At 43.1% G+C, this 23,737-nt stretch overlaps 2 protein-coding genes and 1 long non-coding RNA gene across 9 annotated transcripts in view; 1 reads left to right on the forward strand and 2 right to left on the reverse strand.

Annotated features, from left to right (window-relative positions):
- creld1 (cysteine rich with EGF like domains 1) overlaps positions 1-23,737 on the reverse strand; it is a 52,536-nt gene that overhangs the window by 19,572 nt on the left and 9,227 nt on the right. Inside the window, exons 2-6 of one of the 3 annotated variants that reach the window (XM_033037158.1) lie at positions 17,461-17,466; positions 14,008-14,052; positions 7,408-7,602; positions 3,549-3,631; positions 514-624 (exon numbers count right to left, since the gene is read on the reverse strand). In XM_033037158.1, coding sequence (XP_032893049.1) covers positions 514-624; positions 3,549-3,631; positions 7,408-7,563 — 350 coding nt within the window. In that variant the 5' untranslated portion in view covers positions 7,564-7,602; positions 14,008-14,052; positions 17,461-17,466. Of the gene's footprint in view, positions 1-513; positions 625-3,548; positions 3,632-7,407; positions 7,603-14,007; positions 14,252-17,460; positions 17,467-23,737 lie in introns of those variants that run through there. The other 2 variants (XM_033037157.1, XM_033037159.1) reach the window with 2 other exon arrangements.
- On the forward strand, positions 8,551-22,831 carry LOC116983401. Its single transcript, XR_004414682.1, has 3 exons — positions 8,551-8,582; positions 15,798-15,802; positions 22,821-22,831. It is a non-coding gene; the product is annotated as an uncharacterized LOC116983401 (long non-coding RNA).
- Positions 17,591-23,737, reverse strand: part of il17rc (interleukin 17 receptor C) — a 55,829-nt gene continuing 49,682 nt past the window's right edge. For all 5 annotated transcript variants that reach the window (XM_033037155.1, XM_033037154.1, XM_033037156.1 and 2 more), the window contains exons 18-19: positions 22,510-22,554; positions 17,591-19,893 (exon numbers count right to left, since the gene is read on the reverse strand). In XM_033037155.1, coding sequence (XP_032893046.1) covers positions 19,199-19,893; positions 22,510-22,554 — 740 coding nt within the window. In that variant the 3' untranslated portion in view covers positions 17,591-19,198. The remainder of the gene's footprint in view (positions 19,894-22,509; positions 22,555-23,737) is intronic.

Below are 23,737 nucleotides of genomic sequence, written 5' to 3' on the forward strand. Positions count from 1 at the left end.
CAGAGCAAGAGATATTCAGTGTACTGCTTAATCATTCAAGTAAATCTGGATAACTAATACTTGGTCCCAACAGCAAAATCATCCTGTTACCCTGAGGCGGCTTTTGAAGCATTTACTTTGATAAGGATAAAGCTGGTTGGTCTTCTTGAACCGCGGGATTTAAAGGACATGGAGCCGGGGCCTAACATCGCCCGGCATGGCTAAATGGCCACAGGACTTACCATCGTCCGCCGGGGGCTTTAACATCGGAGCCCCAGTTCACCTAGACGCTGCAGTTGGACCGCGGGTGAAGAATAAAGGGAAGAGATAAGACTTTGCTTTCCATCACAGTGAGGAGGTGTTGGAGACACACTGTGATGGATGTTTATGTAAACTGTGTTAAGTGTGGCTCTTGGGTTTTTTTGTAATGTAAAAAACTGTAGTAAATGTAATTTCGTTCAAACCTAGGTTTGAATGACAATAAATAGCATTCCATTCCATTCCATAGGGCAAAAAGATGAGTTAGGTACTCACTTTTTGAACCACCACTTTTCAATATGATCCTCACTCCGTTCTACCATCTGATTGCAATCAAAATTCATGCTTTCACATAGCATCTCTATGATCTCCACCAGCCGAGTCTCGCTAGATGCAAAATTGAGAATTAACAAAATTATTAATAACAGTGTGTCAACATACTAATGATGCGAAAAAACAAGGGAGGCTATCATCCCAACTTAATACATTCATCCAAAATTATTCTATATGGCCCTTCCATTGCACGCAATTGTTTAATTCTTGCATTTCTACTTCTACTGTGCAATTAGAAAGGGCACTAATTAGAATCCAAGCATTGGTTATATTAGCTTTGGTGCAGTGCCCAACACTGTGACAGGTCTTGCCCGGGCATCATGTCAATCTCTTGTCAAGTCTCCCAATTGCTCCAACCTTCTGTACCTGTCTGACTGCAACAACACCATGGCCACACCAGAGTGGGTGTTCTGAAAGGGAGATTAAGCTGCAAGGGGCAAGGGGCAAGTAGACCTCAGGTTTTACAACCTGTCCATGGGCAACCCGTGGCCTTATGACGCTCATGACATCAGGAGGCCTTTTCACACAAAATGTTTCCAATGATCAGACGTTGAGAAGCAGGTATGGAAAAAAATATTAGTAATAGTTCAAGTAAAACAAAGCACTTCCCTTTTTAAGAATGGTTGGTAGCCCTGGCTGCTGTAAATGAGGGGCCAGATACAAGGTATAATGAGCTCCTCAGATCAGGATGCTACAGACCAGTCGCTGGCTGGTTAGCATGCAACAAAAGCTTTTCACTGTACCTCTGTACAGGTGACAATAAACTAAACTAAACCCTTCAATTGAATGGTGAGCCAACAATAGAGCAGAAGGTTAAACTCCGCACCCATCATTAGTGCTTTCCACAACGTGAAGGTGTTGAAGTCTGGAACCTTGCACAGCGAAGACAGCTACCAGTTCTCAACACACCCACTGACTATCATCAGCCAATCCAGCCCAAATATCTAAATTATTTTATTAAGTAGGACCATATACTGTTGTTCTACCTTTTTTTTAAAGTTTAGTTTAGAGATACAGGGCGGAAACAGGCCCTTGATCCCACTGAGTCCACGCTGACCAGCAATCCCCGCACACTAACACTTTCCTAAACACACTAGGGACACTTTACTATTTTTACCGAAGTCAATTAACCTACAAATCTGGACGTCTTCGGAGGGTGAGTGAAACTGGAGCACCCGGAGAAAACCCACGCAGGTCAGGGGGAGAACGTACAAACTCCGTACAGACAGCACCCATATTCAGGATCGAACCCAGGTCTCTGGTGCTGAAAGGCACCAACTCTACCGCTGTGTCACGTGCTGCCCTTACTTTAATCTTATTACCAGTCATTTTCCCAGATCTATTATTTCCAGGATATTTTCATTCTTATTTCCTTTGTGTTGTCTGATTCCTAACATGTACAGCCTTTACTTTGGTCAATGTTTACTGTAACAGTAAAGCGACCGATACAGCATCAGATTGGAAGCACCTACACGGCAGGGCAACAAAATTAAGCAAAAAAAAAGATAAACAGTAGAAAAGTAAAGATATGCAGTCATACAGCAACTATAAAGTTGATGATGCAGATCAATCAGCATATTGTGTACATGTACAGAGTGACATTTTAACATCATGTGAAGTATATCATAGCCACCAGTAATGGCAACACAGATGCATATTCTATTATGATAAAGGAACTATCAATAAACATAGTTTACCACTTCAATTTTGGTTCAAACATCACATGGAGGATAAATCAGCTGAAATAATAATTGGTTTGTAGTAGTGGTGGTTTTAACTTCCCAAATATTGACTGGGATTATCATATGTCTGAAGGCTTAGACAGGATGAGTGCTACAGGAAATGTTCTCAATATGGACAAGGTGAATAGCCCTTGTTACAAGGGTGGAGGAATCTAAAAAGAAAAGTGGCATATGCCGTGGTAAAAGCTAGCTTCTTTCAGCTTCGGATGATTGCTAAAATAAAACAATTCCTCCAGTTTGATGGCCTGGAAAAGATCATCCACACATTCATCTCCTCCCGCCTAGATTACTGCAACTCCCTTTACACTGGCATCAGCCAATCTTCCCTGTCCCGCCTGCAACTGGTCCAAAACGCCGCAGCGAGACTCCTGGCGGGTACCCGAAAAAGGGACCACATCACCCCGATCCTGGTCTCTCTCCACTGGCTTCCTGTGCGGTTCCGTATAAACTTCAAGATACTCCTCCATGTCTACAAAGCCCTCAATGGGCTTGCCCCCACCTACATAAAATGTCTTCTCACCCACCACTCCACCTCCAGGCCCCTCAGATCGGCCGACTTGGGGTTGCTGAATATCCCACGGTCTAGGCATAAGCTCAGGGGCGACCGCGCCTTTGCGGTTGCAGCCCCTAGACTGTGGAACAGCATCCCCTTCCCATCAGAAATGCCCCCTCCATCGACTCTTTTAAGTCAAGACTAAAGACTTATCTATACTCCCAAGCCTTTCCTGACGTCCTCTGAGTGAGGGCTACATGTATATATGTATGTAGTCTGTTTTATTGTGCTATTCTTATAACAAATGTAAAGCACTTTGGCCAACGAGAGTTGTTTTTTAAATGTGCCATATAAATAAATGTGACTTGACTTGACTTGATATATGTTTAAGGTGAGAGGGGAAAGATTTAAAAGGGTCGAAGGGGAATATTTCCTACAGAGTGGTGGGTACATGGAATGAGCTGCCAGATGAAGTGGTAGAGGCAGGTACAATTACAACATTTAAAAGACACTAAAACAGGTACATGGATAGGATAAAATTCAAGGGATATAGGCCATGCGCTGGAAAGTGGGTAGGCAACTATGGCCAAAGTGCCCATTTCATAATCATAATCAATCGTAATTTATTTATTTGCCACATAGGTCTATGATGATTAACCAATACAACCTACCACTGATCACCCACAATTTGTTAGGCATCCAATATGTACGGTACATGGATAAATGATCCTTAAATCTCTTACCTGTTTTCGTACTTCGCCAAATTTTTCTCCTCCCAGTCACTGTTCCCACCACCAAAATTCTTGTTTGCAGTTTTCTCCATTCCCTGATAAACAAATGTTTTTTAAAATTTACAATGAATCCAAAATAAGCATCTATTTTTACCAGAACCAAGTACCCAAAAGCAAAACACGGAGACTGCTGCAAATCTAAAATCTAAAAAGAAAATGCTTGAATGATGACAGGTCAGGCAGCATCTCTGGGAAGAGAATTGGAATTAATGTTTCAGATTGATGATCTTTCATAAGAACTAGTTAGAGTTAGAATAAAACAAGTTTTGTATTGCAGAGAAAGGGGTTAAGAGCATGGAGAATACAGATAGTTCCACTATAAAGCACGATTCCATAATGCTAATTGGATATAACGTGACTGAACAATGCCCAGTCCATCATCGGCTCTGACCTCCCCACCATCGAATGGATTTATCAGAGTCGCTGCCACAAAAAAAGCAGCTAGCATCATCAGAGACCCACACCATCCTAGCCACACACTTATTTCATCCCTGCCATCGGGAAGAAGGTACAGGAGCCTGAAAACTGTAACGTCCAGGTTCAGGAACAGTTTCGTCCCTGTAGTTATCAGGCTGCTAAACACCACAACCTCAAATAAGCTCTGAACTTCAATAGACCATTATTATTATTATTGCACTACTATTGTTTGTTTTTTGAGTATTTGTGTGTGTATATATATGTGTGCGTGTGTGCGTGCGTGTGTGTGTGTGTGTTTATATATTTCTCTCTTGTTTATCATATTGTTTACAGTGTACTATGTTTACATATTCTGTTGTGCTGCAGCAAGTAAGAATTTCATTGTTCTATTTGGGACACATGACAATAAAACACTCTTACTGAATTAGTAACTCTATATGCATTAAATAGAACAAAGATAGACACAAAAAGCTGGAGTAACTCAGTGGGACAGGCAGCATCTCTGGAGAGAAGGATAGGGCCACTTTTCAGGTCGAGATCTTTATAGACAAAATTGGTTACAGCACAATTTTGATTTATAACTAGGGAACCGCTTAAAATTCATTTTGGAAATTAGCAAGCAAAAGAAAACAGCCTAAAAGTTCAGTTTACATAGGCACCTTTATCTCTTAAGAACATAGCTGCTAACTTCACTATGCGTGGTTATTGAAATTACAAGAGATTATTTGTATTGACACTAGTGGAATGATACTTGTGACACTACAACATACAGCCTTTAGTACTTTTAGCTTGCTGTAACAAAAATAAACTCATAGCTGTTAAAAAGACCGTTATTTTTTAAATCCTGAAAGAAAAAATAACTTTGTTAGTGCAACTGGATCTCTCTAACCCCTAATCCTCCATTTCCCATTGTCCTTAATAACACAATTTTCTATACTGTGAAGGTCCTTAGGAACGTTACTATTATATAGCAGAACTATATTTAAGAGGAAAAGCTGGTGATAACATGATGAGCAGGAGAGATTAATTGTCATTTTGCAGTAATTCCACCTTAAAGACTGGGTAAAGATTAGTAAATAACAAAGAAGTTATCACCGTCAATAGTTGGTGACAACCAACGAAACAGGAAATACCCTGAGGCAGGGAGAAAACTAAAATACTGAATTATGGAAATATGAGATGCAAGACAAAGAATATGAGCAGAGAGCCAGAGGGCATTGGAGGGGATGCTCTCTTTGGGATATTGAAAGGGGAGATTATGCCTGGTGATGGCATTGTGTTGGAACTATCAAAAGTGATGTAGAACGATCCATTGGGCATGGTGACTGGCAAGACGGAAAGTGAGGCGGAGAGAGAAATCGAGTTCAGAAGCACAGGAAATGGAACATGGATGAGAGCCCAGTCAATATTGGTGAACAGAAAACCACAGCTGAAGGGAAAGAAAACAAAATTCAAATACTGCATGGAAGATAAATCGTTAGCACAAATGCCAACTTCTTTTCACGTACACCCCATACATTAAAGGCTCTACACCTGATTGCTGCAAGATCTTTAAGGAATTTCAACTTCTTCTCAGACGATACATAAAATCGTACAGCACAGAAACAGGACCTTCTGCCTAACCTGCCCACACCGACCTTGATGTCCCCATCTATGCTAGTCCCATTTACTTGCATTGACCCATACACCTCTAAACCTTTCCTATCCACGTACCTGTTCAACTGTCTTTTAAGTACTGTTGTAGTATTGCCTCAACTACTTAATCCGGCAGCTTGTTCCATGTACCCACCACCGACTGAAAAAATTATACTTCAGGTTCCTATTAAATCTTTACCTTCTCACCTTAAACCCATGTCCTCTGGCTCTTGATTCCCCCGTCCTCGATAAAAGACTGAGCATTCAACCTATCAATTACCATCATGATCTTATATACCTCTATATGATAACCCCTCAGCCTCCTGCATTCTAACAAATTAAATCCTAACTTGCCGAACCTCTCCCTATAGCTCAGGTCCTGGCAACATTTGGGGCTAAATTTCTGGCTGTTAATTATGATGACGTTACAATTCTAGCCACTGAATATGGTGTTGAAGAAAGAACGACAAATATCTTGTAAAATAGCTAACCCAAACACAGGTGGAGTTAGGTTAAAACTAAAAATGTGGTTCCTTCACTTTCATTTCATCAATTAATAAAGTGCTCTATTACTATTAATATAAACTGCAATCAGGTTTTGTTTAATAGAAACAACCCAAAATCAAATTCTCATGCGAACGATTATTATTGGAAATAGCTATAATTATCGCTAATACAAGGTATCTGACATTTAAGATTTCTTTTTGCTACAGCAACATAAGGAGAAAGAGAAAATATTCTGAAATACCAGAGAAAAAAGTATTTCTATCTTTAAGTATTAAAGAGTGGATTAATTTAAATTGTCACCATTTTAAAGTGAAGAAAAGCACTTACAAGTGACTTAATACCTGCTCCATGGTCTCTTGACATTTTGAGTCCATAAATGCTTCAAAATCATAGGATGAGTAACTTACAGAAAAAAAGACGTGGGAACGATGGACACTTCAACGAGCTGACTGTGCCAAAACTACATCAGCCAGAAGCTAGATCTTCAATGACAAAACCGTAAACACTATTTTTAAAATTCTCATCTTTGTTAAACCTGTCCATCGTCTCACTCACTTCTCCCTCTGTAATCTCCCAATTTTGAGTCTGTTCTCTCCAAGATCTTCAAATAACTACTCCAACATTAGGAGCCATGGCCACATGCAGCACTTTCTTTTCACAGCTGCTCAGCTTCTCACTTTCTTCCCATTGGCACTTTTTGAGATCCATCTTTTTGATCAGACCTTCAGTCATCGCTCATTAAATAGCTCAGTGTCACAGTTTTGTTTGATACCATCCCATTGAGTACCTTGGGATATTTTTGGTATTTTTAAATAGTGCGATATAAAAACGTTGTTAAGAAGTGGTTCAGCACTTCAACTCCCCCTCCCATTCCGTATCCGACCTCTCTGTCCTGGGCCTCCTCCACTGCCAGAGTGAGCAACACCGGAAATTGGAGGAACAACACCTCATATTCCGCTTGGGGAGTCTGCATCCTGGTGGCGTGAACATTGAATTCTCACAATTCTGTTAACCCTTGCTGTCCCCTCCCCTTCCTACCTCTCCCTCAGCCCTCGGACTCCTCCTCCTCCTTTTTCCTTTCTTCTCCCCGCCTCCCCCCACCAGTCTTAAGAAGGGTTTTGGCCCGAAACGTTGCCTATTTCCTTCGCTCCTTAGATGCTGCTGCACCCGCTGAGTTTCTCCAGCATTTTTGTGTACCTAAAAATGTTGTTATTTTCTCTTGTGGCCAAGCAACTGTTAAGTTTCTCCTTACCTTTCTGAAGTTTTCAGCAATCTGCTGGCAAATCTGGCAGGAATCCTGTTCTGTTGCAGCAGGTGCCGGAAGTAGCAGCGTAATGACGGAGCAGAGGAGGAACCAATGGACTGGGGAGATGAACAGCCTGTGACTCAGGAGCCAAGAGATCTTCATTATGAATAGGAAAGTATCCCCCTTTCCTGGAGAACAGAACTGTATATTTAAAAAAAAGAAAAAAAATACTAAATCATAATGTAACAAGCTGAATCCTGCTCATTACTACTGGGGACAATGGAAAAATAGAACTACTGAAAGTTTGTTTTTTGCCAAATAGTCATTCTTCATCTTTCACTATTCTTGCATTAGTCTAGTCCCAACATTTGTACAAGTTATTTACATTTGCTGATCACCAATTTATCATTCAGTAATGGAACTGTATGGCATTCCATCAAAACTGAAGTTTCACTAATGGACCCAAGAGGGGTCTTGACCTGAAATGTCACCAATTCCTTTCCTCCATAGATGCTGACTCACCCGCTGAGTTTCTCCAGCATTTTTACTATTGGATGATGCACACAAATAAAACATTCTACTAATGTGCAATAAAACTAAATGTAACAGTTCCTTGAAATAGCCTATAGAAGATCTGACGTATTTATTTTGAGAGCAATATTCTAACACGTATCTACTGCAGATGGACCCGATAATGAAGTTAAGAGTACTATATCTGAAAAAAGAAATAAACATCCATATCAACATATACCTATTAAAACTCTGATCTTGGATGTGTGTGTGTGTTTGTTCGTGAGTGTGTTTGTGTGTATAATCATATCTTCTCGAAAAAACGACGCGCTAACGGTAAAAAATTTAAATATTCCGCTAGACATTTTCCCCCTGGAGTCCAAAATCGCCTTATCTGATTCATGTTTTATTTCTGGCTCACGCTGCAAGTGATGTCACCCCCATACTCGGGCCCTGCCTGCAGCCTGCCTCCCGTGGGGGCTACGGGTAGGGGACGGGTTGTTCGGGGCAGCCAGCAGCCGCCAGCGAGGGAGTATTGCGTTCGGGAACCAGCCCTCCCCTGTGATGACGCTGCCCCCCACCCCTCAAACTGTACCCCCCTCCTTCTCTGCCCCCCCTCCCTCTCTTGACAACTTCGCAAAAAAACGGCGCGCTAATGGTAACATTTTTACGTATTCCGGTAGATATTTTTTCCGTGGAGTCCAAAATTGCCTTATCTGAAAAATTCAATCTATATTTCTCGAGTTATTAATGAAAATGTTCAAATATCTGACAAAACATTGAAATAAATATGACTGTCTTTCACTTATTCCCTGATTGTAGCCCTGTTTGCAACATTTTGGCTATCCAAGTACACCAAGTCCTGCTAGCCCTAACAAGTGCAATTGCATTTTTTTTAAGTTTAAAAATGAGGGAGGCTGAATAAGGCGAAATGAGCAGCCCCTGCGCTGTTGTGGGCTATGGGTGAGTGGTGGAATATTGTGTTGGGGGAACGGGTTGTGTTGGAGAAATGGGTGTGTGATGGAATATTGCCTTGGGGAAGGGTTGCGTTGGGAGCCCAGGCCTCCCGTGGGGCCTATGGGTGAGTGGTGGAATATTGCCTTGGGGAACGGGTTGCATTGGGGGATCAGGCCTCCCATGTGACAGGGACCCAACGGGTCCCACTTGGTTTAGATTAACTTTAAATTGTTCTAGTATTTATAAGTAAATGTCCCATCACACATATGCTGATCTGGTATGGAATCACATATGCACATCCAAGAGCAACTTACCTCTGGGCTTCCTAAAGCATTTTCATCATCTGCAACACAAAAGTCAGGAGTGCAAGAGCATACTGAATATTTACCTAGATACTTACAGTTCCAAAACAAAACCCCTTCAAATCTCAACACCATCTGGGGAATAAATAGCAACCAGTTTGACTGGCAGCTTCGACTACCAGCATCACCACATTGTTGCTTCAATTTGCATTGCAATTTGAATTACAAAGTGCTAGAATTTGCATTTCAAGGCACTTCTACAGGTGTACAATGGAAAGTACACTGATAAGTTGTATCACTGCCTGATTGGATACTTGACCACTCAATTTGAACACTCAAGAATGAAAGTGATAGACACTGCCTGGTCCATCACGGGTCGTGACATGTGTAGGAAGGAACTGCAGATGCTGGTTTACACCGAAGATAGACACAAAATGCTGGAGTAAGCCAGCAGGACAGGCAGCATCTCTGGGGAGAAGGAATGGGTGACGTTTTGGGTCGAGACTCTTCTTCAGACTGAGAGTCAGGGGAGAGGGAGACAGAGATATGGAAGGGTAAGGTGTGTAAATGAGAGATGAAAGGGGACGAAGTTCAGACTGGAGAGCAGGAGGAATCACAGAGGGGGAGCAACGGGAGAAGGTGCTGCAGAATTCTCGTTGGCGAAAGGAGAACTTCTTCAAAGAAAGCATGCCTTGAGGAGATTGTGCAGTGGAGCAGACAAAATGTGCAGGAAGGAACTGCCGATGCTGGCTTACACCAAAGATAGACACAAAATGCTGGAGTAACTCAGGGGGACAGGCAGCACCTCTGAGAGAAGGAATGGTGACGTTTCGGGTCAAGCCCCTTCTTGAGTTACTCTAGGATTTTGTTTTACAGAGGGTGATGAGTGCCTGCAATGCACTGCCTGAGTTTGTGATGGAGGCAGACACAATAATGGCATTTAAGTGAATTTTTGAATAGGCACATGTAAATGCAGGGAATCAAGAGATATGGTTCATGCTCAGGCAGATAAGAGCTGGTTTCAAGTTCAAGTGAGTTTATTGTCATGTGTTCCTGATAACCATATAACCATATAACAATTACAGCACGGAAACAGGCCATCTCGACCCCTCTAGTCCGTGCCGAACACATAATCTCCCCTAGTCCCATATACCTGCGCTCAGACCATAACCCTCCATTCCTTTCCCATCCATATAACTATCCAATTTATTTTTAAATGATAAAAACGAACCTGCCTCCACCACCTTCACTGGAAGCTCATTCCACACAGCTACCACTCTCTGAGTAAAGAAGTTCCCCCTCATGTTACCCCTAAACTTCAGTCCCTTAATTCTCAAGTCATGTCCCCTTGTTTGAATCTTCCCTACTCTCAGTGGGAAAAGCTTTTCCACGTCAACTCTGTCTATCCCTCTCATCATTTTAAAAACCTCTATCAAGTCCCCCCTTAACCTTCTGCGCTCCAAAGAATAAAGCCCTAACTTGTTCAACCTTTCTCTGTAACTTAGTTGCTGAAACCCAGGCAACATTCTAGTAAATCTCCTCTGTACTCTCTCTATTTTGTTGACATCCTTCCTATAATTAGGCGACCAAAATTGTACACCATACTCCAGAATTGGCCTCACCAATGCCTTGTACAATTTTAACATTACATCCCAACTTCTATACTCAATGCTCTGATTTATAAAGGCCAGCACACCAAAAGCTTTCTTTACCACCCTATCTACATGAGATTCCACTTTCATGGAACTGTGCACAGTTATTCCCAGATCCCTCTGTTCACCTACATTCTTCAATTCCCTACCATTTACCATGTACGTCCTATTTTGATTTGTCCTGCCAAGATGTAGCACCTCACACTTATCAGCATTAAACTCCATCTGCCATCTTTCAGCCCACTCTTCCAACTGGCATAAATCTCACTGTAGACTTTGAAACTCTACTTCATTACCCGCAACCCCACCTATCTTAGTATCATCTGCATACTTACTAATCCAATTTACCACACCATCGTCCAGATCATTGATGTACATGACAAACAACAGTGGACCCAACACAGATCCCTGTGGCACCCCACTCGTCACTGGCCTCCAACCTGACAAACAACCATCCACCATTACTCTCTGGCATCTCCCATTCAGCCACTGTTGAATCCATCTTGCTACTCCACCATTAATACCCAACCATTGAACCTTCTTAACCAACCTTCCATGAGGAACCTTGTCGAAGGCCTTACTGAAGTCCATATACACAACATCCACTGCTTTACCCTCATCAATTTCCCGAGTAACATCTTCAAAAAATTCAAGAAGATTAGTTAAACATGACCTTCCAGGCACAAATCCATGTTGACTGTTCCTAATCAGACCCTGTTTATCCAGATGCTTATATATATTATCTCTAAGTATTCTTTCCATTAATTTGCCCACCACTGACGTCAAACTAACAGGTCTATAATTGCTAGACCTGATAGGACAATGAAATTCTTGCTTTGCTTCAGCACACAGAACATAGTAGGCATTTACTACAAAACAGATCAGTGTGTCCATATACCATTATATAAATATATACACACATGAATAAATAAACTGATAAAGTGCAAATAACAGATAATGGGTTATTAATGATCAGAGTTTTGTCCGAGCCAGGTATAATAGCCTGATGGCTGTGGGGAAGTAGCTATTCCTGAACCTGGTTGTTGCAGTCTTCAGGCTCCTGTACCTTCTACCAGAAGGTAGAAGGGAGATGAGTGTGTGGCCAGGATGGTGTGGGTCTTTGATGATACTGCCAGCCTTTTTGAGGCAGCGAATGTGATAAATCCCCTCGATGGAAGGAAAGTCAGAGCTGATGGACTGGGCAGTGTTTACTACTTTTTGTAGTCTTTTCCTCTCCAGGGCGCTCAAGTTTGCGAACCAAGCCACGATGCAACCGGTCAGCATGCTCTCTACTGTGCACCTGTAGAAGTTAGAGAGAGTCCTCCTGGACAAACCGACTCTCCGTAATCTTCTCAGGAAGTAGAGGCGCTGATGTGCTTTCTTGATAATTGCATTAGTGTTCTCGGACCAGGAAAGATCTTCAGAGATGTGCACGCCCAGGAATTTGAAGCTCTTGACCCTTTCAACCATCAACCCATTGATATAAACGGGACTGTGGGTCCCCATCCTACTCCTTCCAAATTCCACAATCAGTTCCTTGGTTTTGCTGGTGTTGAGGGCCAGGTTATTGTGCTGGCACCATATGGACAGTTGCTTGATCTCTCTTCTATACTCTGACTCATCCCCATCAGTGATACGTCCCACAATAGTGGTGTCGTCAGCAAACTTGATGATGGAGTTCGCACTGTGACCGGCTACGCAGTCATGAGTATAGAGTGAGTACAACAGGGGGCTGAGCACGCAGCCTTGAGGTGCTCCCATGCTGATTGTTATCGAGGCTGACACATTTCCACCAATACCAACCAATTCAACCATGTTCTGCACAGGCATTGTGGGCTGAATGGGCTGTGCTGTTCTATATTAATGTTCTTAAAACTGAGCATAAGCATGAAATATTAAAGAATACCCCTGCCTACTTTATAACTAGTAAACAATGCAGAAAACAAGCTTGTGGTTTGTAGGAAAACTCAAAAGTTCTTTGCAACTCTGTGAAGTTATCCCCCTCACCCACCCAGTTGCTATGCATGAATCACACCTGGCCAGTACTTTCAAAACTTGCCAAATGCAACCCATCTCGCTGCTAAACATAGTTCAACAGGTTAAAAGGGTGGCTGTTGTCATCAACCAGTCGGAAGGTGAGTGAGGGAAGGTGAGGAAGGGAGGGAAGGTGAGTGCATGAGTGAAGGAGGGGGGGGAACGAGAGTGGGGAAGGGAGGGAAAGTGAGTGAAGGTGAGTAAGTGAAGGAGGGAAGGAGAGTGAGTGAAGGAGGGAAGGAAGGTGAGTGGGTGGGTGAATAAGTGGCGGGAGGGAAGGCGAGTGAGTGGAGGGAGTGAGTGGAGGAAGGGAAGGCGAGTGGGTGGGTGAGTGAGTGGGTGAATGAGTGAGTGGGTGGGTGAGTGAATGAGTGAGTGAGTGAGTGAGTGAGTGGGTGGGTGAGTGAGTGAGTGGGTGGGTGAGTGAGTGGGTGGGTGAGTGGGTGAATGAGTGAGTGAGTGGGTGGGTGGGTGATGGTGAGTGGTGGGTTGAGTGCTGCGTGCGTGGGTGGTGATAGTGCCTGATTAGTGGGTGTATGGGTGAATGGTGCTGGTTGCGTGCGTGGGTGAATGCGTGCGTGGTGGGTGAGTGGGTGCTGTGGTGCCTCTTGCGTGATGGTGCCTGATTGGTGGTGGGTGGGTGCTGCCTGCAGTGCGTGGGTGGGTGTGGGTGGGTGGGTGCGTGCGTGCCTGGTGCGTGCGTGCGTGGGTGGTTGCTGCGTGTGGTGGGTGCCTGGGTGTGCGTGGGTGGGTGCGTGGGTGCCTGCGTGGTGCCTCGTGCGTGGGTGGGTGCGTGCTGCGTGCGTGCGTGCGTGCGTGCGTGGGTGTGGGTGGGTGAGTGGGTGAGTGAGTGAGTGAGTGAGTGAGTGAGTGGGTGGGTGAATGAGTGAGTGAGTGGGTGGGTGGGTGAATGAGTGGGTGAATGAGTGAGTGGGTGGGTGGGTGGGTGGGTGAGTGAGTGAGTGAGTGAGTGAGTGAGTGAGTGGGTGGGTGGGTGGGTGAGTCAGTGAGTGAGTGAGTGAGTGAGTGAGTGAGTGAGTCAGTCAGTCAGTGAGTGAGTGAGTGAGTCAGTGGGTGGGTGGGTGAGTGGCGATCCACGGGGAGAGGGTTAGGGGAGATAGCTGAGCTGTGTCGCTCCCTCTCTCACTCACCTGGTGGATGGGAGGAAGGCGGTGAGGCCGGGTCCGGGTCCGGGTCTGTGCGGCGGAGATGGGGATGGGGATGGGATGGCGCTCGCCCACTGCCGGCGGCGCTGCCCGTGCTCCCACACCGAGTTCACCACAAATCCTCAACCGTCCGGGTGTTTTTTTGTAAATATTAAACAGCGTCTGCAAGGCCCGCGTTGGTGATCCCTGACCCCGCCGTCTGATTGGCCGCCGTGCTCCTACCCGGCCCCGCCCCCAGAAGGACAACCAACCGGCAGCGCCGCTCGCCTGGTGACGTCACCCCGGCGGACGGGGGGCGCGCCTGGTGACGTGAACGCGCCCTGGTGACGTGAACGCGCTCTGTACAGTGAACGTGCCTGGTAACGGGAGCGCGCCCCGGTGCCGTGCAAGCGCGCTGGTGACGTGAACGCGCCTGGTAACGGGAGCGCGCCTGGCCCAGGGAACGCGCCCAATCCATGTTGAAGCTGAAAAGTGGTTTAGGATAAAAGATGTTAACTTGAAGTAAAACTAGCAGCGGTCTCTATGGAGTTTGTATGTTCTCCCTGCGATCGCGTGGGTTTTCTCCGGGTGCTCCGGTTTCCTCCCACACAAAAGACATGCAGGTTTGCAGGTTAATTGGCTTCTGTAAATTGTTCCTAGTGTGCTGGATAGTGCTAGTGGACGGGGTGATCGCTGGTCGGCGCGGACATTGGTGGGTTGAGGGGCCTGTTTCCATACTGTATCTCTAAAGTCTAAGGTAAAGAGACTAAGTAGGAGACGAAGAGGAGTTTCTTTAGCCAGAGAGTGGTGAATGTGTGGCATTCACTGTGGAAGCCAAGTTAATGGGGTTTTTTTTAAAGCAGGGATTGAAAGGTTCTTGATTAGTAAGGACATCAAAGGTTATGGGGAGATGTCAGGAGAATGGGGTTGATAGGGGAAAATGGTGGAGCAGACTTGATGGTCTGAATGGCCTAATTCCACTCCTATGTCTTATGGCCTTTTGTAAATTAAATGCACTACATCTACACACACAAGAATCATCAGCCACCCATGCAGTGTTTCCTGATGGTACACAAAATTGCTGGGGTAACTCAGCGGGTGCAGCAGCATCTATGGAGCGAAGGAAATAGGCGACGTTTCGGGCCGAAACCCTTCTTCAGACTGATGAGGGGTGGGAGAAAGAAGGAAAAGTGTTTCCTGATGATGTGGTCTACCAATGCACTGCCCGTGCATTCTGAATCACAGCATCCAGTTTCCCAGCTATTGGAAATAAAATAATTGTGTGCATCTGGGAACATCACACAGACACCATGAGGTCAGAGAGATACAGCATGGAAGCAGGCCATTTGGCCCATCAGGTTCACAAAGAACATCAACCGCCCATTTACACTAAACCGATACTAATCATACATTTCTATCAATTCCACCACTCTCCTACACATTTGGGGGCAATTTACAGCAGTCAATGAATCTACATTTCTTTGGGAAGTAGGAGGAAACCAGAGTGCCCAGAAGAAACCCACACGGTCAAGGGAAGAATGTACAAACTCCACACAAACAGCATGCATGGTTAGGACTGACCCCGGGTATCTGGCACTGTAAGACAGCAGCTCTACTAAATTGTGTCATCATCATAACATAGCATGGTCACAGATCCTAAATACGGAGCTTATGTATCCCATGCTGCTTTAAACTCCTGAAGCCTGTATTTTCCACATTAACATTAAACTCCCCTCCCCAGCACATCAGTTAAACTAATTGTCCTGTATTATCCAGGCTGCCTTTAAATACATGAGATCCAGTAGATCCCAAGCTGCCTTTAAACTTATGGAGCCCGACTACCATGCTTCCTTTAAACTCGCAGGGTCTATATATCTTATGCATTCCTTTAAGCCTTAGGGACTCCTTTTTTCTCACATTCTATTTAGTTTAAAGGTGTGTGTCTTTCCAGGTGCCTTTAAACGCACATGGCTTCTGTCTCTTCCATTCCATTGTACTCCTGGGACCCCCATCTTTTAAAAGTTCACAGGGCTTTAAGCTCCCTTGAAACTGCACTCTACTGCCATCTACTGCACTCCCTGTTAACATATGGGCTTTATGTTTCTCACACTGTCTTTAAAATTGTGGGGCATCGATCCTCCTGCTATCTCAAGGGGATCTCCCATCCTACAGAATTACAAGGCGATATCGTGCCCATTGCATCTGCTTAATATCGATCCTGTCATATGAAACTCAAGAATGCGCACATTGGATGAATTTATCATTTCATGTTGACTCTCAGATGCTAATCTGGCATCTATCTATTTTTCTTTAAAGGGGTGCAGCTTTAATTCCTTGTGAATTTGATCTCCCAGATCCATCTGTTCTTGAACCACTCAAACGCCTCCAATTGAAACATTCAGCCAAGTTTTATTTAACCGTCCTGTGAAATGTATAGATGTGAAAATTATATGGAGACGCTGCAGAGGTTTGATGTGCTACTGACTAGCAATTAGCAGTGCACTCATCCTGCAATTGCAAGCAGGAAGGATTGTCACTTTCTCACAACCAATAGAGGTATAATAATCCAAACATTTTATTTCACATTATCCAAGAAACACAATTGACATTTTTTTTGTATTTGCAATGCAAACAAATGAGTTCATGAAAAACACCTGAGACTGAACAATTGATAGCTTTGTGCACTTACAAATCTGTCTGTCCAAGTCATCATTTTAATGTTATTGTAGTTCATTTTACCAAGTTAAAGTGCTACATAAATGCAAGTTATAGTAATTATTGTACTCTAGAATTTAGATTACCCGCAATTAGTGAAAGATTCTCTCAGTGTAAGCTGGAGAAACTGCTTATTTGGCACTTTAAGATTTTTAGTATATAAATATAGAACACTCTTGTGTACAAAGGAATGAGAGAAATAAACAGATATACAGAATAATATAACATTACTAGTAAATGGAATAGGGTGAAACTTGTTCCAGTAAATACCTGATAAAAGGGATTTTTTGCAATTCTCAGCATTTGCTGCTTCAGTCCAGCTTTATATTTCCGAACAGTCTTTGAACTCAACCCTGTGCTCCTGAGCACCATTGAGAATGTATTGCAAGACTTTATAGCTGAGATTGAATTACAATCGTTTTCTACGGCACAAAAGTATATCACTGCCAAAAAAAATCTACCATCATTACTTGTGCTCTGACCGCCAATCCCTTGTTTAGTTCAGTTAAGAGATATAGCACGGAACAGACACCTTTGCCCACTGAGCCTACACCGACCAACGATACCTGCACACTAACTCTATCCTACACACACTAAGGACAATTTACAATTTTACCAAGCCAAGTAGCTTACAAACCTGTATGTCTTTGGAGTGTGGGAGGAAACCAGCGCTCCCGGAGAAAACCCATGCAGGTCATGGGGAGAATGTACAAACTCCATACAGCACCATAATCAGGATCAAACCCGGGTCTCTGACGTTGTAAGGCAGCAACTCTACCGCTACACCACCGTGCTGCCCCCATGGTGCTGCATCTGCACCTTTTGTTGATAACCATTTTAACTCCCATTCCCATACTGACCTTTGCCTTTGGCCTCCTCCATTACCAGAGTGTGGCCAAGTGCAAACTGGAGGAACAGCACCTCATATTCCACTTGGGTGGGTTACAAACCAACAGTATGAACATTGCATTCTCTAACTTCAAGTAATATCCACTCTTTCTTCACCGTGCCTTTCTTCCCCACTCTGGTGCTCTTCCATTTCTTTGCCGAAGCCGTCACCCTGGCAGTCACGCTGCTCATTTACCCTTCTATGTACATTCATATCCTGTTGCACCCAAATTCCTTCTTCCGACGTTACATTTTGCTCCTTCTCTGCCCCCTATCTGATATTCTTTTGTCTCCTTTTCACTTCTAAGCTTTGCCACTTACTGTTTACCGATCACATTCCCCTCACCCATTCTTTGCCAAGTTTTGTCTCGCCACAACCTCTTTTCCAACTTTCTCCCCCGCAACTCCTAACAATCTGAAGAAAGGGTCCCGACCCAAAATGCCACCTGACCATTCCCTCCGCAGTTGCTGCCTGATTCGCTGAGTTCCTCCAGCACTTACTGTTTTTAACCATCCTTTTTCATGTTCTTCTGATGTCGCACAACAGTTCTCAATGGTCAAGTGGAAGGCTGCAGGAAGTCAGGAGAGGGGTGGAGGAGACAATAGCAGTTCAGGAAAATCAGTGGAATATCCTTGAACAAAAAATGTTGAACAAATGTGAACAAAGCACATTTTAGCTTAATTGGGTTCCATAAATCTCGAACAATAGTTGGTTTTCTGGAAAAAGTGGATCATTATCAGCCAAAAGAAAGATAAACTGAAGCCAAATATGATTTGCCCATTTCCAACATCTCCTGTCCCTGTGACTGGTTTGTAATGACATCTAAGAGCTAACAAAATAATTATACTGCATACAAAATATTTTTATATATTTACACTGATATATACACATAAAAGACGCTGGTCACAAAACAACCAGGTACTAGGGTTTGGTACCGATTCTCCTGCAAAAGATATTAGAAGAATTTTGGCTGCAAGTAAAGTTTTCCTGAGGTCTTTTTCAGTAATGCTGGATTGAACACCCTGAGATTTTGAGAGCAGTTTTTCATTAGTGTATTTACAGATTACTTAATTTCAAAAACCTAGTAGACAGACAAACAATAAATCTTCATTTATCAAGAATATCAATACTTTCAGTTTTTTTAGTCCCTTCATTAAAGTGTCAAAACATTTTTAATATTGCATCGCAGTCAGGTTTTTGATTAAGTGTGAAGAAGGTTCCCAACCCGAAACATCACCTATCCATTTTCTTCAGAGATGCTGCCTGACCCGTTGAATTACTCCAGCATTTGTGTCCATTTTAAGTTTTTGATTATGACTTTTTAAATCGATTGTTGCTCCAGAGTGTTTATCAAGAACATGTTTAAAACATACCCGCTGCATAACCTTACCAAAAGAAAGGTAATCCATTTCAAAGTCACTGGAGTGCCATCAACAGAATAAACGTGAGGTTCTTGTTCTGATATGATATCTGCTACAACTATTTCCCTTTGTCACAATCTTTCAATCCTGGCCATGACCTAGATTTTAACCAAAGCTCTAAGTGACAGTGATAGATAGGACAGCGTGTCAAAGATTAATCATGAAGGGATCATCAAACTATTGAAAGATTTTTAATTTTCGTCACCGGTAAACGTATCAATGCAACTCTTTCATGTTGCTCTTTGGATATGTTCTCGAACTTCTTAAGTTCACGGAATCCAGTTGACTGACTTTCTTCCCATATCTGGCACTGCTTGATGCCATTTCTGAGGCGTTTGCTGATGTTTGATGGGCAGCCATGTTTTTTCTGGTCAGAAACGCATTTGGCTGGTAACCCAATCTCTTGGAGGAACTCGGGAACTTGCGATGGCAAACTGTAGATGGGCACTTTCCTAAATATTTCTGGTATGTACGCCTTGTTCAACAGATCTTCAAAGTATGCTACTATGTAGTTTCCAGAAACATTCCCCTTTGTGACATCAGGAAGGGCACAGTTCAAGGCGGCCATGAATCCATCATAGGGATCAGATAGTGTTTCAGAATCTCCACTGGAATTTAGCCATGCGTTACATTTTATACTGGCCCCCTTGGAAAAAAGGATGATGATTTTTCCACCTTCTTCTACAATTTCAGCTTTTTGGGAATGAAACCATGGCAGGGTGCCTTGGATGCCGATTTCTTTACGTTTCCAGAGATCCACAATTACTTTGATGTTTAGATCGGCCAGCAGAGTTGCGAAAGTACTAACCAGGTTTTCAAACTGGCTGTGATCCACTGAGTACAGAAGAAGGATCTTCCTAGGCGAGCCTGGGAAAAGAAAAGCATCACAGCATTACGGCACACTGGACATTATAAATTGGAATCATTTAGTGCATCCTAGACAATAGAACAGTACTGCAGTGGAACAGGCCCTTCGGCCCACAGTGGCCATGCCAAACTTGATGCCAAGAAAAACTAATCTCATCTGCCTGCACACGATCCATATTCCACCATTCCCTTAATATCCATGTGCCTATCTAAAAGTGTCTTGAACGCCCTTATCCTACCTGTCTCCACCAGCATCCCTGGAAGTTTGTTCCAGGCACCCATCATCCACTGTAAAAAAACTTGCCCCGCACATCTCCTTTAAAATTTGCCATTCTTACCTTATATGTATGCCATCTAGTCTTTGATATTTCCACCCTGGCAAAATTGGTTCTGACTGTCAACCCTGTCTTACTTAGACTTAGTTCTGCCCACACTGTTGAATGCAGTGGGCAGCAAACTTTCGCCATTCTGTTCGGGCATGTGCAACGTCTTCCACCCTCGATAGGTTAGCGTCCCGGACTTCCAAATCCTTCTGGAATATTCGCCTTCATGTGAGTTTTGGTCGGCCTCTTTTCCTTCTTCCATCAGGTTGCCATGTCATTATTATCTTAGGTGCACGTTCTGGTGACATTCTGAGTACATGTCCTGCAAATTTCATCCTGCGTACCTCTCTGTCCTGGCTTGGAGGCTTTGTTGCAGTTTCCCAGTAGACCTCCTGTAGGAAGGACTACAGACTGGTAGAGCATGACTTTTAGCATCTTGGATATCCTGCCACTAGATCATATTGGCTGCATTCTTCTGATGCAACTTTATCAATTCGGGAGTTGATGCTGACCTCTACATCTCCAGCCACTATGAACATGCTGCAAGATAGGCAAATCTTGTGGCATTTTCCACATGTTCCCCATTGATAATCAGTTGGTCTATTGACTGCTGGTCTCCAGTCTGCATGGTCTTAGTCTTCTGGCAGCTGATCTTTAATCAAACCTTTGATGCATTCTTCTCCAGAGCGGTTGTCATCTCTTGAAGGGTGTGTCTGGATTCTGCTAGTAGTGCAATGTCATTGGCAAAATCTAGGTCTGTGAGGCGTCTTCCTGTTCTCCATAATATTCCAAAGTCAGGTTTGTTCATTGTCTTCCGCATGACATAGTCGATCGTGACAATAAACAGTAAGGGGGATAGAAGGCAACCTTGTCTTACCCCTGTGACAATGTCAAATAATTCTGTGTTTCCATGTTTCTGTGTCTAGGCCAACATTAATGTCATTTAGAATGAATATAATAATTGTACTCTTTAGACCATTGATGTGTGGGCGTCGTGACCACTGCTGGTATGAGAGCATGTAAATTCCCATGATAAAATTTGATAAATAACCAAATAATATGCTTTTTGAGTTATGTAAACATTTTGTCCAGGCGCATAAAACCTCCTAATTATTCATCAGAAAGACATATGGGATATCTAATATCTATCCGAGAAAAAATAGCGCTTCGACCAATGTCACAGTCTTCATGTATTACTCCAAGGTCCCAGGCTAGGTTAGATATTCAACTAAACACTGGAACATTAGAATAATTTTTAACTTAAAATTGTATATATTACCGACTGTACACGCCAGGTTTATAAAGTGGTCTGTAATAATGAAGGTTTACTGTATATATTATCTACGTGTATTGTATTTACAGGTCTGTTATGCCGTTGCAAGTAAGAATTTCCTTGTTCCATTGTCGGTACATATGACAATTTAACACTTTGGCACTTGAGATGTTGTTGTGTTGGCACCTGTGAAGGAAGCTCTCTTTTTGTGATCAGATTCACCTGATTTTCAAATGTTCTCTAATCCCTGGAAGCATTAAAATGACCCAAGAAATAAACATACTGTAATGTGCTCTTAACTGTAATCTATATTTTCTGTACAAGTTGGAACATAGAATGGGGAATAGTCCTTCACAAATTAGATTTTAATTTATATAGAAAGAACTTCAATTGTTTCACTTTGACAACCTACATATTCAGGCAGGTGAGTGGCTACTATAAATGACCGATTAGAGTAACTTATTGGCAAAAATAATCAAAGGAAATTGATGAGCATCGTTTGAGGGCATAAGGAAATAACAAGATAGGGAATGGATCTAATGGGATTGCTCTCTTGGGAACTGGCATGCACGACGGAGGCCTGAGGATAGGACTGGCGAGGTCGGTGCACCGACCGACGGATTAGATGGACACGTGAAGTAAGGACGTCGCTACCGAGGGAAGGAACGAAGGTGGATATCTAATATTAGGGGCGGGTAAAACAATGGCCGCCGGCGCGGGGGGGCCGTTGTTACGGGGGCGGGGGGTAAACCAATGGACAATGGGGACCTGGCATCATGGGGGGGGGGAATTGCTGTGAAGGAGGGGGGTAGGTGGAAGAACAAAGGGGGAACTACCGCAGGGGGGGGGGGGGGGGAGGTATTTTTAACTTTATAAGCACCCTTCATGGGCGACTATTGCATACCTTGGGAAGGTAAGCAAGCAAAGAATTTCACTGTGACTTGGCCCATGTGACAATAAGGCATTAATTCATTCAGTTAAATGGCCTCTTTCTGTATCGTGATGAGCTTAAAAGTTTACCTGTAGGTGTTGTATTATAATCCCACTTAATCACTTCTGTGCAACCTGCAGGAAAAGTGCAGATACCAAATTAATGTGGCAGGTACAAATGTATCAATAAATACCGAATGTCGGCATACTTCATTGGGGTTAGAAAATTAAACATGAAGTCATATTATACACACAATAATAACCATTGGTTGGAGAAACTGAAGTTGGGAGATGACAATACTATGTACGGCGTGGTTGGGCTAACAAATAGTTAAGAACAGAAGACAAAATAGATGAGCCACTAATTTCATCAATATAAAATAAGATTAAGAGATTAAGAGAAATGAAACACAAATACAGTACTATAAACTAAAGATAAGATCAAAAACAGATGTACGCTGAACAAAGCAAACAATGGGGTTGGGGAAAAATACAATAAAATATGATGGGGTCAGGATCATTTCCTGTATTGCTTTCCTTCTAATATATTACCATCTGTTTATAGCTGCTTCTCAAACTGCAAGTTTGTCCTTTCTGACAGTTAACCTTCATCATGTTCAAACACCATTGACATTCACTTAAATGGTTTACATTCTATATTGTGGATTAATTTGCCTTTTGGTTAGACTAGTATAGGAGATAGCAATTTATCCTGTATTGGCCGGCTCAATTGTAATCATGTATAGTCTTTCTGCTAACTGGATAGCAAGCACCAAAAAGCTTTTCATTGTACCTTGGTACACTTCACAACAAACAAACTAATCTAGAATGTTTAAGAAGGAACTGCAGATACTGGAATATTGAAGATAGACAAAAATGCTGGAGAAACTCAGCGGGTGAGGCAGCATCTATGGAGCGAAGGAAATAGGTAACGTTTCGGGCCAAAACCCTTCTTCAGAAACTAATCTAGAATATTTTGTTTACAGATAATTGACTGTGATGCTCTGAGCAAAGATGCTGTAAATAAAGGTCTGGAGATATGCAACTCTTGAAAGTGCATCCAGTTGTACATTCCACTTATTCTTAAATTTGTTCATTCATTTATATTTCATAACTAGTTGATGCCCCCAAACAGTGTACAATAACATACCTATGCAGTGAAGCTACTGTTGTACCGGAGGGAATGATACAGCCAATTTGCATAGTTGCCATAAACATGAAATGTTAAACATTTCATTTAGTGAAAGGCCTGGGTAGAGTGAATGTAGAGAGGTTGTTTGCACTAGTGGGAGAGTCTAGGACCAGAGGCCATAGTCTC

The sequence above is a fragment of the Amblyraja radiata genome, chromosome 18 (assembly GCF_010909765.2).
Source record: "Amblyraja radiata isolate CabotCenter1 chromosome 18, sAmbRad1.1.pri, whole genome shotgun sequence".
Taxonomy (NCBI): Eukaryota; Metazoa; Chordata; class Chondrichthyes; order Rajiformes; family Rajidae; genus Amblyraja; species Amblyraja radiata.